This window comes from Anneissia japonica, unplaced genomic scaffold (assembly GCF_011630105.1).
Source record: "Anneissia japonica isolate Jap-2015-1 unplaced genomic scaffold, ASM1163010v1 scaffold750_len1593409_cov174, whole genome shotgun sequence".
Lineage (NCBI taxonomy): Eukaryota > Metazoa > Echinodermata > Crinoidea > Comatulida > Comatulidae > Anneissia > Anneissia japonica.
The window spans coordinates 1134478-1152203 of NW_022756705.1; the positions used below are offsets into that span (position 1 = coordinate 1134478).

The following is a 17726-nucleotide window of genomic DNA, read 5'->3' on the forward strand; positions in this document are numbered from 1 at the left end:
CTACAGTTCAATAACGAATGGACAACATGGAGTCTCCAGAAGCTGAGACAAACCACAATGACCAAAACTCAGAAGCACTCGACGATCAAATTCAATCCATAAATCCAAAAGAAGATATTATAGAGGGTAGAGAAGTTGGCGGTGAATCTTATGGTCAAAGGTAAATATACATTGCTTTTCCTTACTTCATGAAAGTTGCACATCATAAACTAGGCCTAGACTAGGCCCTAACAAAGTCGAGCATGGTTTATCTGCAACATGGCATGTGAAGAAAGATTGAGCGGCAACACCCGGGAAGCAAATGCAACCTGCCTGCACTGCAGGCAGCCTCTACAGAATATAGGCCTAGGGCACCAATCCTAAAACTAAGCTGAAGGCTTAATGAGGTCATAATTGGTTCAGAAATTATGTTCCAATCCTCTGATCGGTTTATAAATATGAGATAATGAAACAATTTGAAATTATTCAAGGTTTGGTAATAGAAGAAAGTGGTTATTTTTCCAACATGTGTGTGCAGAGAATAGGTAGGGTCAAGCCATCATTTAACACACTAGATTTGTGAAATTGTCAGAAAAAGTACCACAGCATTATAGTACTGTAATACTGACTGAGGCTAAAAGGCAATATTAATAATGTCAATGAAGGTAAAAGTCAGAATCTATGTTTTTTTTCTATTTCCAGATATGGTGCACCCCCATTTCAAAGAGGGCCACCTCCAAGGTTTGCAGGTCCACCTCCGAACATGAGATCGCCACCACCTAATTATGGACCTCCCTCTAGAGGAGGTGCTATGCCAAGGCTTCCTCCACCTTTTGGAAGACCACCCTTTGACGGAAGTGTTCCCCCTCCTGGTATGCAGCAGTCCGGTGGTCTTCCCCCAATGCCATTCAATATGCCTCCTCCAATCGGGGTAAGGTTGTCCCCTTATTCCAAATATGTTTTGTGTTCAAATATATTTTTTAATCTGCCAAAGCACATTAATGTTACATTTGTAACATTAACATAATGTACTTTCTTACAATAATTACTATTAAAATTTAATATATATTTTATTATTATTACTATTGTTTTTTTTTTGTCTGAAGAACCATGACTTTGGTAGAATGTAGTTTGCTTTAGTATAACATCAGTTTATAACAAGTACCAATCACAGATACAAATTTTTATTATTGTTTTTTGTATTAAAATTTGGATAAAGACAATTTTTTATTGTTTGTAAAAAAAATTAAATAAGATTTATTGCAATTTTTCTTTTCAGCGTCCACCATTTGTCCCACCTGGAGGACTTCCACCACCATTAATGCCACCTGGACTGTCTCAAGGAGCTCTGTCGTCACCTGCTACCACTAAACCACCTGCTGCAGCAACAACTGTAGCAGCAACACCAAATGTAGCACCAAACCCTACTGTACTAGACCCAAACCAAGACTTCTGGGTGGAGACGAAAACAGCCGAGGGAAAGGTAAGTAATAAATTTTTATTTTTGCTTCATCACAGAAAAAAGTTAATAGAATCAATTTTATCTTATTTAATTATTATAAACATATTTGTACTGTAATAATGTTACAGTACAAATTTGGTAAACCTATCAGATTAGATTCTAACAAAAGCAGGTTTATAAGGGTAAGTTGTTTTTTCATTAGAAGACTAAATTTGATGAATTGCTTTATCAGGTTTACTTCTACCATGCCAAGACTAGGGAGTCCAAGTGGTCAAAACCTGAAAATGCGAAGGTTGTCCAGCAGAGTGAGCTGCAGGCAGCAGCCGCAGCTGTTGCTGCGGCTGCTGCAGCCTCGGGTAATACTGCAGCAAGCAATGTTGGTGTAAAACAAACAAATGCTGCACAAGATGCCTCTAATACAAACATGGCAGAGAATAAACAGCCTGAAAGTCAAGGTAAAACAAAATCTTCTCATTGTTTTAAAATGGTGACTGTATGTGCTATAAGATAGCCAATTAAAGATGTAGAGCTTTGGATATTTACATCACTTTCCTTTAAAGAAAGAATCACATGAAATTCGTTCTTGTCATTTTTTAAAATATTGCTATAATAACTTTTATATGATGTGGTTATTCTGATTTTTTTCAGAAAAACCTCACCTCTCAGTTGCAACTGAAATGAGTAGCCATAACAATGCCAGTTCTGCAAGTAACAAATCAGAAATTGTAACGAATATAGCAAGCCAGCAAACACAAGACAACTCTAAGGTTGCCAACCATCAACAACCAACAACAATGCCTTCAAACATGCCACCAATAAGGCCACTTCTGCCTCTGCCTGGCCAAGGACCAATGATGCCCCATGGACCAATGGGTCTCCTTCCACCTCCAATGGGTATGCCAATGCCCCCTCACCTAGCTGGGATGCCTCGTATGCCAATGCCAGGTAAGTTTATTATTTGAATGTTTTTTAAGCAATCTTTGCCTGACTAATAGAAATTTACACTTACAAAAATCTTGCAAAATGAAACATAACGTAACAAAAATATTAAATTTTTCAAGCTTGTGCATGCACTTCTGTGTAACCTAACACAATAATGATAATTCTTAATATCTCTTAACTCTTTTATTCTATGAATATTGTTTTCAGGTATGATGCCAATGCATATGCCAGGACCCATGTTTCCTCCAGGTCTTTCCATGACTCCACCAGCCGTAGTCGCTATGTCAGCACCTGGAACTGCTGTTGCCTCACCCACACAGAGCAACTGGTCTGAACATCATGCAAGGGATGGACGGCTATACTACTACAACAAGAGAACTATGGAGTCCACATGGGAAAAGCCTAAAGAATTGATAGAAGAAGAAACCAAACCAACTGGTATACCTACCTTTTCATGTGTTTTATTTTATTTATTTGTTTCATATAATAAACAATATTATAAGAGGAGAATTTGATATTTTGTTTTTACATTCTTCATCCGATGCATATTAACAATATAAACATCCTGGGTGATTTATCCTATGATTGGGTGATTGGGTATTGAGCAACACATAGTTATATCTGGACACTCCCATTGATTGTGTAAATATTAGCTTGAGAACACCCGTTGTTCGGTTAGTGACAAGCCTGATGTATATTTTAACAAATGAAAAATGATAACTTAAATTTTTTATCAACTTCAATAGAAGTTAAAGAGGAGGAAACGCCAAAGGAAAACGATGTTAAAAAGGACAGTGAGGAAAAGATGGAGGTTGATAAAGATGAAGAAGTGGAAAAGAAAGAAATAGAAGGAAAGAAGGAAGAAGAAAAAGAGGTAATGTTGCAAAAACATTGGCTGGTTCTGTAATTAAATATAAAAAAATTGTGATGTACATAGTGGATGCATCAAATTATTACCGTCATGTGTGGTCTACCTTTGTTTATTGTTTTCATATAGTATGGTGGCTATTTAATTCTGAGAAGTCATTACTTCACCTGGTCCTGAGTCAACCAAGTGTCCATAAACTCTTATATGTGGTTTAATTTATTCAATACACATGCTCGAAACACTGTATACTGGCTATTTTTAAATTTGAAGAAATTAGTGTTGGGAATGGGGATCATTGTTGAATAAAGACGTTGTTAATGTTTGTTTAATATTGATTTTTATTTACAGACTGAAGAAAAAGAAGAAGAAATGACAGAAGAGGAGAAAGCGGCCGAAAAAGCCAAACCTGTTGCGACCAAGCCTGTTCCAGGAACACCATGGTAATCTCATACCCTGGTTTTTGTTGCAAATATAACTATTAGTACAGCAACTTTTAACAGTCAGCAAATGTACCGACATAATGCTGCCCAGCCAATCAAGAATGTGTAGCACAGAATTTTTACATTTAAGACAGTCTTAGAATCATGCATTTGGGAGTCCATCTGTATCCACCCACATACATGGCTATATTTATTTACCTATCTCAGTGTGAATGTTTACTTACCCTATAGGTGTATTGTGTGGACAGGTGACAGTAAGGTGTTCTTCTTCAACCCCAGTACAAGACAATCATTATGGGAACGACCAGAAGATTTGATTGGACGAGCTGATGTGGACAGAATGGTCTTAGCTCCACCCCCTGATCAAGAAAAGGAAACAGAAAAAAGTAAGATTTATACTAAGATCATTTTACAGTGGTGGATCCAGGAATCAAATGGATAGGGTTTTAATATAATTTTATTTTTCTCTCCACTTTTTTCCATGACCAGCTGCACAAAAGAAGAAAATAGAAGAAGAAACCGCTGTTGAGGAGCAACCAAAGGCAAAGAAGAAGAAGAAAGAGAAACCAGAGAAGGAGTCTAATCCTGAGAAGGATGCATCAATTGAAGCAGAGGTGAAGGCTGCCAGAGAGCGCGCCATTGTGCCCCTGGATATACGCATGAAGCAGTTTAAGGACATGCTGTTGGAAAGATCGGTAATTAAATGGGTCTATTTCACAACTAACAAGTTATATGTCCACATTCTTACAAGGCAATATCTTGCACTATCAATAATTACTTCATTTGTTAGAACGAGTGACAAAGTAATGAAGATGGAATCATGAGCGCTGGCACACTTGTGGGATGCCCAGGTGGACGGTTCTACTTTCTTTTGGGGGTTCATTTAGAAACGTTGGAAAGAGTTATACATCACTCATCGGGGCAGATTTGGGGGGTTCGGCCCTGGCACCCTGCTTATAGACTTACAACATCACAACTGATTTGTGTAATATTTATGCTTAATATATATCAGTAGTATAATAAAACATGAATGTCTAGAATTAATACATATTTTTGTAATAATTCATTAGAAATTGTATGAGGTTTGTTCAATATTATGATTAACAAAATTCTTTGTATCTCTGTAGGTATCTGCTTTCTCTACTTGGGAGAAAGAACTTCACAAGATCGTGTTTGATCCACGCTACCTCTTACTGAGCCCGAAGGAGAGAAAACAAGTGTTTGAAAAATATGTGAAATCAAGGGCAGATGAGGAAAGGAAGGAAAAAGCACAGAAAGTGAAACAACACAAAGATGAATATAAGGCACTGATGGAAGAAGCTAAACTAAACCCCAAGTAGGTAACACAGCAAATACGTGTGGGATTCAGGATGGGAAAAATAAATCCACTGACTGACATAATCTATTCAGTTCAATCGATCATTTCGATAATATATTACACGCTCTGTATAGAGTACAACACTAGTGTCGCCACAACACCAGGTAGCGCCCTTTGTTGTCAACCAGACGTTGGTAAAGCGGTTGTTACCTCTGAATGACTTTATAATCTTAATGGTTTAGAATAAGCTTTCTGAAATAGGCATTTAAAAACCTAATAATTTACCTTAAAAAAATGTACTAAAACACAAAAGCTTGCATTATATTACTTATTGAACACATATTTAATCATTAATTAAAATTTTCAAAGAAAAATTAAGATACATCATAATAATTATGTTAGAAAATGGGATCAATGGATCTGGTTGAACGGAGTAGTATCACATGATATCGTGACATAACAACATAGAAATCTGTACTGACAAAACATTGTATATTTTCCTCATCCTTATTCTTAGGTCCACGTTCAGCGACTTTGGCCAGAAGTATGGAAAAGACCAGAGGTTCAAGAACATTGAAAAGATGCGTGAACGAGAGGGCCTCTTCAACGAGTACATGATTGAAGTACGCAAGCAAGTGAAGCAACAAAGCCAGAGCAAGTTAGAGAAGGTAGACCAATTTGTTGCCAGTGATCGGGTGAAAGAAGGGTGTATGAGAGGTTGGCTGTTTCTCAAAATAGTGGCCAAATTTTAACCCCATTCCCTCCTCTTATTTTCTCAATTATAAATTTCTTTAAAACAATTACTGAAAGTACTAAATTGGACTATTTTGTAAAAAAAAAACAACAATCAGTGCATGCATAATACTATAAGTTATGTTCAAGAGAAACTATGCTTAAATAATTCATTATAATGCACACAATTTTGAGAAGCAAGCAGAAATGGTTGTATATTTGACTTAGTTTTCAAGAGAAAATGTTGAGCTAAGTCACATACACTGCAAAGTACTGTATGAATTTTAAATACTTCCATTTTTGACAACCTGAGTATGGTGTGACAAGAGATTTTTCCCTTAAATTTATTAGTCAATAATGTCAACATGTATATCATATGAAGACAGCACAAAACTGTGAAATATCCTGTATGTATATGATAATAGTATTTTAAAACTCTGATGATAATTTTTGCGGAACTGCACAAAAAGAAATATTTTTATTTGTTTATTAATCGAGTTTGCCAAGGATTTTGTTCTGGTTAAATTTATGTTTACTAAGCTAACAGGCCTTATTCTTTTTAATACCAAGAATGTAGCCTTTACAGGAGTTCTAAGCAGACCAGAGCTCAAAGTTGAGCCGAGAACCCCTTGCCAGGTGCATTATCTGAAAAGGAAAGGAGCAAAGCATTATGGGTGATATAAATCTTCTGCAACCTCATTGGCCAGAGAGCTCTGGTACTAAAATGTTCTATAACTTGAGCAGGTGAAGTGATTATCACTGAGAGAGTATAGCTCTCTGCTAGGTGTGTATTAGTTACCTGGCCATGGCGTGTCAGTGAGTTCCTCTCCAGTTGAGTATGAAAACTACTTCAGAACATCTCTTCAATTTATGAAATTTCTGTTAAAAAATCGACCGTTTTCTAAAAAATATATTCTTTCAAATCATCTAATAGATTAATTGGATTTATAGATTTCATTTTTTTTTATATAATTGAAGAGTTATTATGAGATATGTGAATAGTTTTCATACTTAACACTCCTTTTTTGGTACTGATTTGACAACGTGTGCTTACCTCTGGCATAATGGAACAGTGTGTTTCCATAAGAAAGACTTCAAGATGGTTTACCTTCAATCTTATTGGTGGACAACGGATATATACTTAATGGGAAGTGTTGCGTGATTTAGTGGGTGGGTTTCCATTTAGTTAAGATTTACTTTCAACTAATGGAAATTTCAGGCCATGGTTGGAAAATAGCACACATAATGTTATAGAAAACATTACAATAGTTGTTTAAAAAAAACTGGCTGTAACACCACAAAATGTAATACTTAAATTTAAAATCTATTTTTAAACTATACAATTAAACCAAATTAAAAAATCTATGTAATGTAAATCAGATAGTAAGTGTAGTGAAGGTTGATATCACTTGGTAAGTATCTCATTGTAAAGCTAACTGCAGGGGCGGATCCAGAATTTCAAATGGGGGTGGGGGGCACAACAGTTTCAGAATAGATAAGTGAGTAACACATAACACTGATATGCATTGAAATTATACAAATTTAGTGTCAAACAGGGGAGGGGCACAAGCTTCCCATTCCCCCTTACTGGATCCGCCCCTGACTTGTCCTTAGGGAATCTCCTGTTAGGCACACAATTAATTAAGAAACAGTAAATCATCCATTCGAACTTGTATGGAACTGGTTTTCCTTCTGTTACGATTTTCAGTTGAAAACCGACTTCTATGCACTCCTTGAGGAGCAAGATGACATCACAGTCAAATCACGTTGGAGTAAGATTAAAGAATATATGAACTCTGACCCCCGATACAAGGCTGTTGAAAGCAGCTCACAACGAGAACTCTGGTTTAAACTGTACCAAGAAACATTAGACAAGGTATGTTCATTCTCATTTTGTTGTATTAAATATTCAGATTAGAGAAAAGGATGTTTATATTTTCAAGGCATAAATGGATGAAAATTTTAAAAAGAGTCTTTTTCACTTTTTAATTCTTACGGAACTTAAAACAAGTAACATGTTTTTTTCTTTTAAAGCTATGACCATAAGAATTGCTATTAATTTTATTTTGTTATGAAATGTTTAATAATAATTCTGCAAATGTGATAGAGAAAAAAATAATCAGAATATTTAACAATAGCTTTCATGCATAAGTTCAACAATTGAAGGATGGTGATAATCATAAACTTTTATTGATAACAGACCTACCAGTAAATTAAAGGTGATTTACATTAACGTTAAAAGTTTTTCCACACTATCAATTTTTATGTGACCAATACCTGTAATTTGCTCATATATGGTGTGATGACATGATCATTTATATCCAGCGGACAAATCACATGTCACAGGAAAGGTGATAATGTGGAGAGAGCTTTAGGTTAAGGCATCAGGTAGTACTACCTTACCCGACACTTTCATTAAACGTCAACAAAAATGTTGTATTTTTTACAGGAAGCCAATAGAGAACATGAAAAGCAAAAGCGTGCCGAGGCTAGTATTCGTCAGCGTGAAAAGGAAGTGCAGATGGCACGTAGTGAACAACAGAAAGAACTTGACAGGGAGAGAGATCAGTACAAGAAAGACGAGGCTATACAGCATTTCAAGGCACTCCTTGCAGATTTAGTAAGTGATGTGTGTATTTGGAAGGTAGTGTGTGTTGGGGTGAGTGTGTTGTGGAAGATAACTTTAGTGCATTTGTATGAGTTCATATGGTGCTGGAAGTGAGGGGAATATTGGAAGGATAGTCAGTTTGGAGAGTTACTGCTAGTTTGAAGTTTAAGTAGATTCTAAGAATCATATATTACCTTAAAGTCATACTTAAGTTCAACCTCAGTCTTGCTCTCATCAACTGTTAGGTTCGTGATGCAGATTCCTCTTGGCGTGAGACCAGAAGACAGCTGAAGAAAGATCACAGATATGAATTGGCACGCTTGCTTGAGAGGGAAGAGAAAGAGAAGTTGTTTAATGAGCATGTAAACAGTCTGCTACAGAGGAGACGTGACAAGTTTCGACGTCTTCTGGATGAAACATCAGGGGTATGTTATACAGTATTAATAGTAATAGTCTTATGGTGCACATATTGTGGAGACCTCTATGTACTTATTACATAAACTTGAAGAAAAAAAAAACGGTCCAAGAAAGTAATGCTAAGTCTAGCCCTAAAGACTAGCTAACCCTACTCCTTGTAGCGCCCTCTGTTCAGAACAATCAGAATACTATTTGAATTTACTATGGTTCTTGAGATAAATATTCAACACTAGATTTCAAAAATCTGTATTCCAAACTTTGCCTGATATTGCCATAATGAAAAAAGTCATGGAATACTATAGTACAGTAATAATCCTAATAATCCTAAGGTTAGCCAGTAGACACGGTGCCTAGATCCTACCATTTTAAACAGCTTATGCAATAACATGCTATAATACTAAAGCATGAAAAAACTGATTTCATTCATTCTTGTAAGGTAATTTCTCTTCACCTTTAATAACACTCTGTTACTTTTTATTACAGATCACACTGACCTCATCATGGAAAGAGGTCAAACGAAAAATAAAAGAAGATAAGAGGTATACTAAGTTCTATGTCAGCGACAGGGTAAGTACAGAAATACCCTACTTCTGAACAAATAAATACTGATACATTCTATCATTCTTCTATTTCCCCCTCATATATAATAGAATAGTCCATACCAGTGCAGCACTATAAACACCACAACACATGATCTCATGCCCTTCTTTTTTCAGTTCATAATTACATTTTCTATATTACTTGATTATTGTGTTCTAAACAAGCTAATGATTATCTTTTTAGATGAAAGAACGCGAGTTTTACGATTATTTGAAAGAAAGATACAACACATCTAAGGCAGACTTTAAGTTGTTACTGATGGAAACAAAATCCATCACACACAAGTAAGTGTTTTCTTTGTTGTTTATCTTGTTCAATTCCTGTGTAGTTTTTGGTTTTTGTAGAGTGTTCATGGACGAATCCTGGAAATTGGAATCAAGGCAAATTGATAGGGGCTCTATTTTGATAATGTTTTGGCTTTAAGAAAATAAGTTCATCTTTCTGTGGGTCACTATAGAGTTTACGAGACCAGACCAGTGCCAGGCAGCGTTGGTGACATCAAAGGGGAAAACACATTAGTTGGTTTTCTTGGGTTAACTTGGATTAGTCAGGTGTTAAATGAAATAATTTAATGTCAAAAAGTAGATTTATTTAATTGTAATTACTCCACTGATTATTTATTCCTCAGATCCAAAAAGTTGTTGGAAGAGTCTGATCAGCATTTACATGATGTCGAAAAGATCCTATCAAAGGACAAACGTTACACATGCCTAGAATGCATCGAGGATGAGAGGAGAGAGATTTTAATTGATTATATCAATGACCTTCACCGCAAGGGGCCACCCCCTCCCCCGACTGCATCAGAGCCAACCCGTAAGCCGATCATGAAGTGATGTATTTTTAATAGTTTGATTTTGGAGTCAAGTTTAATTTTTTAGATTTTCGATACAATGGAATCAAAGAAGTAGTTGTTATTAAGCTGATAAGAATTCTTAATTGGTATGATTTTTTTGTATTTACCAGAATTATGACATTTTTACAATAGCATGGTTACATTTGGTGTAAAAATTATGCTCTAATTAAATCTGTTCAAATCCTTTGCCCTTGTATGGTCGATTTTTCTCGGCTAATCTTTATTTTTTTCTGCCACTCTTTCATTCCACTTACAAGGCCTTGTGTGGACAACTTGATGGCATCATTTAGATAGTACAGTACTGTGCAAACAATTATATTATTTTATTCGTAATATTTTTCTTTTTTTTAAATAGAATATAATGCATAATTAATCAGGGTAAACTATCAGCTCTCCATTACTGAGGAACTGGTGAAGGGGCGACCCTTATCAAGTCCATAATATACCGACTGGCACTACAAGAGATCTCACACAATCTTAGGCTTAGTCCCACAGTTACAGTTAGGGCAGCCCTATTAATAGAAATGTGAGAATTGTTTGATACTCAATCTATGGTTTATGATAGACCAACTGCTAATTTCAACAGCATTCTCCTATTACTACTTTGTACTTCTCCGAAGAGGAACAGATCTGTTAATTTCTTTGAATCGCAATGGTTGTTAAGACACAACCATGAGCCTTTGTTTATCTTTAATGAGAACTCAGTATGAATTCCATTGTAAATGTTTAAGAATGTACTTCACATGTCAACTAAATTTCAAATCTGAATGTAAATATCTTTCTGGTGATTTGTTTATTTTGTTTGATTAATCTTCAATCAATTTCTTTCCTTGTACAATGTCAAATAAATGAGTCTTATACAAAAATCATACCTAGTTTTGTCTATCTTAATTTTGTCTCTTAAGCCCTGTCAACACTATAACATTTTATGTGACATTTGATATGGCCATATGTGGTTGTACAGTAATATGACATCATCATCCATATGGCACATCACACGAAATAGACCTTTCCGGAGTGTCAATCAAACTTAACAACTGACTAATCAGAACAACGCTAGGAATACGAGTGCGTCTCACAAACACACGTGTTCGTGCGTCGTGTGTGGGACCTTAGCAACAATATCCAAGGGGTGGGGCTTAGTGGAAAGGTCCATTGTCACATAAAATTTTATTTTATGACATCACATTATGAACCATATATAGGCACATCATGACTATATATGGGCATACAACAATTTTTTGCCAAAGAAAATTTGATAGTGTGAACTGAGCTTTAAGCTCTTGGTTTATCAAATAATTAAAATAATAATTTGGCCATGATGGATGTCGCATTGTGTTTATATGGGCCAATCGCATACACATGTAAAAAAAAAATTATAGTGAACAGAGCTTTGAGAAATTTGGAATTTTGTAACTGATTTCATGTAACCACAATACTACTACAACCTTCCTCCACACCAACCACTAAAAGAAAAAAACAGGAACTGGTAGCCACTACATCCTGCTTTATTAATACTGTACTCATAATGATTATTAATTTTACATAATTTCACTAACATAATTTTTGCAATGGTCTGAAAGTTTAATTAGCTAATTTGGTTTTTTTTCATGTAGCCAATCCAAACTTATTCTTTAATTTTTTGAGGTTTGAATGTAAAACTTGTGTCCTGTTGCACCATCCTTCACATGCTTGTAATCGCTATCATTTTCGCCAAGGCGCTGTGCAGGGCAGCTATGAGGGCGTTTTCCTTGATAAGTTGTGTTGTAAGTTGTTTTCATAGACAGCATGCCAGAGGATGTGCGAGGGCGTGGGTCTGGACGACAACTCTTTGCTGGTTTAGCTGGCGCTCCAAGGAATTGGGATTGGAAAACAGATTTTCCCATAAGAGGAGTGGTTGGTATCTTGTACTCTTGGACAATCTAAAATGAAATGGGGAAATTTGGAAATTGTTAAAATCAAATATAAATATGATAGTAAACCAGAAAGTAAAGACGAACCAGAAGTTGCACTTTGCACGTGCCAAGGACATTGTTTTATCTCACTTTTTAATTTTCCAATAAAAAGTGGATAAAAACATCCTTTAAATTAATCAAGGCTTCCTACCAATTTCCTTGGGAAACTAAGAAAATTATCCTTATGCCTAAATAATTCATTCATTCATTCACTCATTCATTCATCAGTGGACATTGTCATACCTTGTAAGAGGTCGCTGGTTTAGCGTTTTCCCAGGCAACAAATGACATCTTGTACTGGGTGCTGTCTTCGAATGGCACTGGCTCTCCAGCTCCGAGGTTGTCATCATACCGGCACGGTTCTCCACGGCACTTGCTGAGAGTCATCAATATCTCTGGATTCTTGTAGTCGTTCTGATATGATGTCACGTTCATAAATTTGCTCTTGATATAGGGGCCGGTCTTGTTCTTTTCTGCCCAAGGAACATATGCCTTTGGCTGCACCGCCCATGCTTTGTAAGCACTTCGCTGTGTAGTTTGTCCATCAAATTTAGTCTCTGGAAAACAAAAAAATGTTTTCTAATGACGATAGATCATCCAATTAACATTTAAAATATAAAATGTTTACATATTGCCATTATTGGTGTTGTCTTATTGATTTAAAAAATTACCGTTTTCAACATACAACGCCCTTGGTTTATAGCTTTGTTCGCGTTTGTGATTTTTGTGCTCTGGGAAATCGCGTCGAAATGTCGTCTGGCCGTCAAATGGTGATGATTTTTGTCCTTTTGTTAGCTGCTCCTGTGGTTTTACCATTACTGCCGGTTCGGTAGTTTTCGGAGTGAATTCGGCATGGTGGATAGTTTCTGCCGTGAAAGGTTCCTTTGAAGCAAGTGGCTTCTCAATCGGACGCATTGATTTAGCAGGAGATACGTTTTCATGCTGCCGGAAATCATCCTGCAAATTTAAGTCCAAAGGGAAAGCATGATAAAGCTAGGCCTATATGTGAATACTTGTCCATTATGGCCGGCCAAGTACAAGTAATACAAAATTACAAACAATAATAAAATCATATATATCCCTGTTTGAACTACCTGAACGGCCCTGCAAATACCTAGCGGTAGTCAGGGGTGACGCCAGGATTTGCCCGACGGGGCGGGGAGGGGGGCGCGAGCCCCCGACGAGGTGTCAGGTTTCCCCGACGAAAGCAAAGTGGGCGTGGTCGGGTTTCGATTAAAAGGCTAAGAAAATGGTCCTGGGGCCGAAGCCCCCGAAAATTTCGACAATTTAGGAGTTTCAAAGGCTTATTTAATCGATTTTAGAGTTTACTAATATGTAAAAAATACATATAATATTTTTTTCTCCCCGACAAATTGTTTTTTTTCTTCCCGACGGGGGGGGGGGGCAGCTATCACCGACGGGGGCCCTGGCCCCAGGCCCCCTCCCCCCGCTGGCGCCAACCTGGTGGTAGTCCTAATACATAATTATAACATGATAATGCTTTTACCTGTACTGTTGTTGTTGCAGTGAACGTTTCCTTAGATCCAGTCTTAAGGTTCTCTTCAGGTTTGTTTGCAACAGTTTTGCAATAATCAATTTCATCCCGATCAAATGGCGTGTAAGTTGCCTGGGTAACTGAAGTGTGTTCAAACGGTTTACTAAATGCCACTTTCTTCTCCTTGGGTTTAAATGACTGGGCTGGCACGGCTTTTTTCTCAGTAAAGTCGATGTCATATGTTGATACAACATTTAGTTTAGTGGCCGGAGGCTGGTATATTGCACGAGACTTCTTATCTAATCGATTTGTCTGTCAAAAAAGTTGTCAAATTATTTCATAAAGTAACTATGTAATCTAAACGTAGACATAAGGAACATAAAATATAACATAGGCCTATTAGTAATATTCTAAAAAGTCTAAATGGAGGCCTAAGAACGTAGCCACAAAATATAGGCCTTATAGAATATCAAAAATGTTTATTGAATGACAGATAAGTTTACTGTTTGATTGATTGAAGATTGATTGATTGAATGATAATTCAAATTGATCGATCATATAGTTAATTGATCAACTGATAATACTACGATCGATTAGGCCGGCAATCGATCAATTTATTTACTTATACTGTATTTATTCATTGATGATATTCATTGCTTAGAAAGCCCAGCAAAAATAGTGACTTACTTTATGTTGAACATACGTCTTCTGGTAAGTAGTTGCTAGCTCGGTGCCAACTGAAGGTACTGTTGTACTCTTATTAATAGTTGTGCGCATGCTCTCACGAGGAGGTTGCCATGGCCAACTTTTGTAGGCCTGAAATGTAAAGATGTAAAACAAAATCTCTTTTCTTATTAACTTTTCAAACATACACAAATGTTTCCTCTATATTTTCATTTTTATATTATAACCAATGACTTTTAACTGTACTGTAAAAGTCCTTCATTATACAGTATGTATTAATATAGGCCTAAATTAGGTAGGTACATGTATTTTATAAACTATACATTGAATTAATCAGTAACTGCTGTTAAAGTCAACAAATAGTAATATAAACTGCATCATAAAGAAATCACCTACATATAGTAATCAGCTCTTCTAACTAAAAGTAAATAATAGCATAGGCCTAGATGATAGGATAAGCATAATTAAAACGATTATTGTTTATTGATGTAAGTATTCAGTATTTAGTTGGTCTGTTATAGTTGCAAATGTTACTGTAGTAGGCCTAATATCAAACAGATTATCACATTAGGTAATTATGTTTTACAGACTTATTTTAGTATTATATTTTACAAACTTACATGTTGATATTCAGACAGATTACAAATCCCCTTCACTAGCGGATTTTTTAGCACCTGTTTGGACAGCTTTTCGTGGGAGCACCGGTGCCGCCTACAAGCACATAGAAAGGAGGAATAAAGAGAATCCATAGATAATACAATAGAAACAAAATTACACGAATTAATTAAAGTGATTGGGTACTATAATGGCCTACTGTATAACAAAACATAAATTATAGCTAATGATAATCAGAAACGAAAAAGAAAATAAAATTCTTTCTCATTTTAAATAGTCGCCTGGCGTTCAAACATGCTACACACATTGCACTCGAATCAAATATTTTATTTTTAATAATCTTATAAATAAATTCAATTTACTACTGTTGTATAGCCCGAGTTTTGTATTCGATTATTAATATTCTGTAGTAAACTTGTAATAATATATTAATATAATATCATTAAACAGGCCTGTTAAACTTTAATTCCAGTGCCATGTAATTTCTTGTGCCGGTACGTTTCACACGATCATGAAATCAAAAACATCGGTCGTCAACGTACCAAAATAGATAGAGTACATATGTAGATACAGTAATATCAACTGAAAAACATTATTTGTCATTCACTTACCCACACTTGCAAATTTGGCAAATACAGTTCATTTTTAGATATATATGTATTTATTTAGACAAATATGCCAGTGGCAGTCTGAAGATATTGGTGTCTGCTAAGTCACGATGTCCATGTACTGTTTTTTCGTCGCCAAGTTCTTGTTCCCATGGCATAGAATACAAACGTACGCGTTTCTAATACCCTCACCAAGCGTTATAACACGCGCACGCAGTATTCGGCGTTTGCTTGTGCGCAGTAGAATTATAGGGTCTTATCTTCTAAAGCCATTGAATTAACTTTAACTTAAATAAATTTGAATTGAGAATAAAATATCATCTTATAGACATTTCGTTTTAGTATACTGAATAAACATGATTAGCTACGGTAATAATAAAATAATTATGAGAAACCGGGGCGACTGAAGCACATAGTATAAACAGCAGAATGTCCAAAGGTGATAAATGAAATTGATTCATCTGATTTTTTGGTGTTTGTGTAAGAACGAAGAACTGTTACATTCCTAATTTTTTTCATATATTGATATATAATGATAGTGACTTGTACACTTTAGATTTAATGTAACTGGTGTCGACATAATTAAATTTCATAATTAAGTTTTATGGGCATCCTATAAAGATGCCTATAAAGCGATGAAGAAAACAAAATCGAAGACTATTTTGTACATTCTGCTTTACACACATAAGCCTAGGCTAGGTCTATTACATAATAAATATTCCATCATCGGATTTGGTTTGTTTTGTCACTCACGCTAGACGCATTGGTGTCATCTTTTGGCTTGTCTATTTCAATACGGTGACGGAAAAATAATAAACCCCTCATTGTTGCACAATTAAATTAAAACAATAAGAACACAATTATTATTTTACTATAGTATATGTTCATAAGCGCGAGAACATTTGTAGAAGGGGAGAATGTGGTAGGTTTGTTTTTCCTTTTATAGTCAGATTCAACTGGGTCAATTTAAAAAAATAATAGGGGAGAAGGGGTGGCTAATCCAGAATTTTAACATGTGTGACCATATCACAGAGTACAGAATTGCGTTTTTGGTTTTAATGTTCAGTTTATCTCTTTTCTGGTAAAGGTAATGATTTTCACGATTAAAATAACTCCACTAAATTTTATAATTGATGAGCAGCACATCCATCTTGCGAGCGAGTCCCTTGATGCATTATAGAGTTAATGTATAAATCATGCTTGCATCATAATGTGTTATTAATGTTAGTCCCACCCCAGCAAGTTACCGCCTGATTTCCAATCGCTTCCTTCTCAAAACACTACGATACACCATTAAAAAAGAAAATTCATCCAAAGAATACAAAAATATAAAACTTTTTATCACCTATAGCACCTGATGTAAATTCGGAGATCAAACAAGTGGATATCAATAACTTACCGGTAGTAATTAAGTACAATATTAAACTTTAACCTCGTCACCCACACTGATCTGACCTGTATATGATGAACCTCCAATAACAAGGTATGAATGCACAGAACAAGCAGGAACAGAATAAAAATGAATTTTGCTAGGCATTATAACTGTACAGTGATTCGTTAGCCTGATCGATCTATACGCTATAAATATGGCTTCAGTAATTGACATAGACATTGATGAAGTGTGTGTATACAAAAACAAACTTGTTGCACAATACTGTAGCATAAGTACACATAAATTTTCTTTGATTTAAATGTGTATTTATTGTACTGTACTTCTACAAAAGAAAGCTTTTTATAATACTGATGACCATTCATATAGAGACTTAAAGCCAATGTCCATCTATAATTTTAAAATATGGGAAAACCATAAACATTCAACACTAACATTTAATAGCCCATTTAAAAAGATCAATAAATTTAATCACATCAAAGAATACAATGCACAGATCGTTTTTCGCTGTTTTACAAACCTTATTCCACAATTTTTTTAATTGATTATCAGACAAATATAGGTCAAAGCATAAGTTAGATATTTGTCTGGGATAATTTCTTCCAATTTTCGATTAAACTAAAATTATACAAAGTAAGCAATTCATATATTTTTTGTTGCGATTTTTTTGCTTATTACAGACGGTATAAGTGCATCAGAGAAAGAAAAACAATCAATGTGAGAAACAGCTCCGGGAACAGCTCAGATATTGTAAAACATG

At 35.5% G+C, this 17726-nt stretch overlaps 2 protein-coding genes across 2 annotated transcripts; one reads left to right on the top strand and one right to left on the bottom strand.

Annotated features, from left to right (window-relative positions):
- Positions 1–2: 2 nt before the first annotated feature.
- On the top strand, positions 3–11088 carry LOC117124391 (transcription elongation regulator 1-like). Its single transcript, XM_033270619.1, has 18 exons — positions 3–160; positions 682–910; positions 1259–1462; positions 1674–1896; positions 2090–2386; positions 2591–2821; positions 3130–3257; positions 3600–3691; positions 3923–4077; positions 4181–4386; positions 4819–5027; positions 5527–5677; positions 7450–7617; positions 8191–8361; positions 8595–8774; positions 9250–9333; positions 9550–9650; positions 9995–11088. Exons 1-18 carry the CDS (start codon positions 18–20, stop codon positions 10197–10199), a joined length of 3177 nt encoding a protein of 1058 aa, XP_033126510.1. The 5' UTR covers positions 3–17; the 3' UTR covers positions 10200–11088.
- Positions 11089–11495: 407 nt separating this feature from the next.
- Positions 11496–15610, bottom strand: LOC117124396 (stabilizer of axonemal microtubules 1-like). Its single transcript, XM_033270626.1, has 6 exons — positions 14974–15610; positions 14357–14485; positions 13682–13981; positions 12846–13131; positions 12418–12731; positions 11496–12141 (listed from the first exon to the last, which is right to left on the bottom strand). Exons 1-6 carry the CDS (start codon positions 15100–15102, stop codon positions 11854–11856), a joined length of 1446 nt encoding a protein of 481 aa, XP_033126517.1. The 5' UTR covers positions 15103–15610; the 3' UTR covers positions 11496–11853.
- Positions 15611–17726: the final 2116 nt, after the last annotated feature.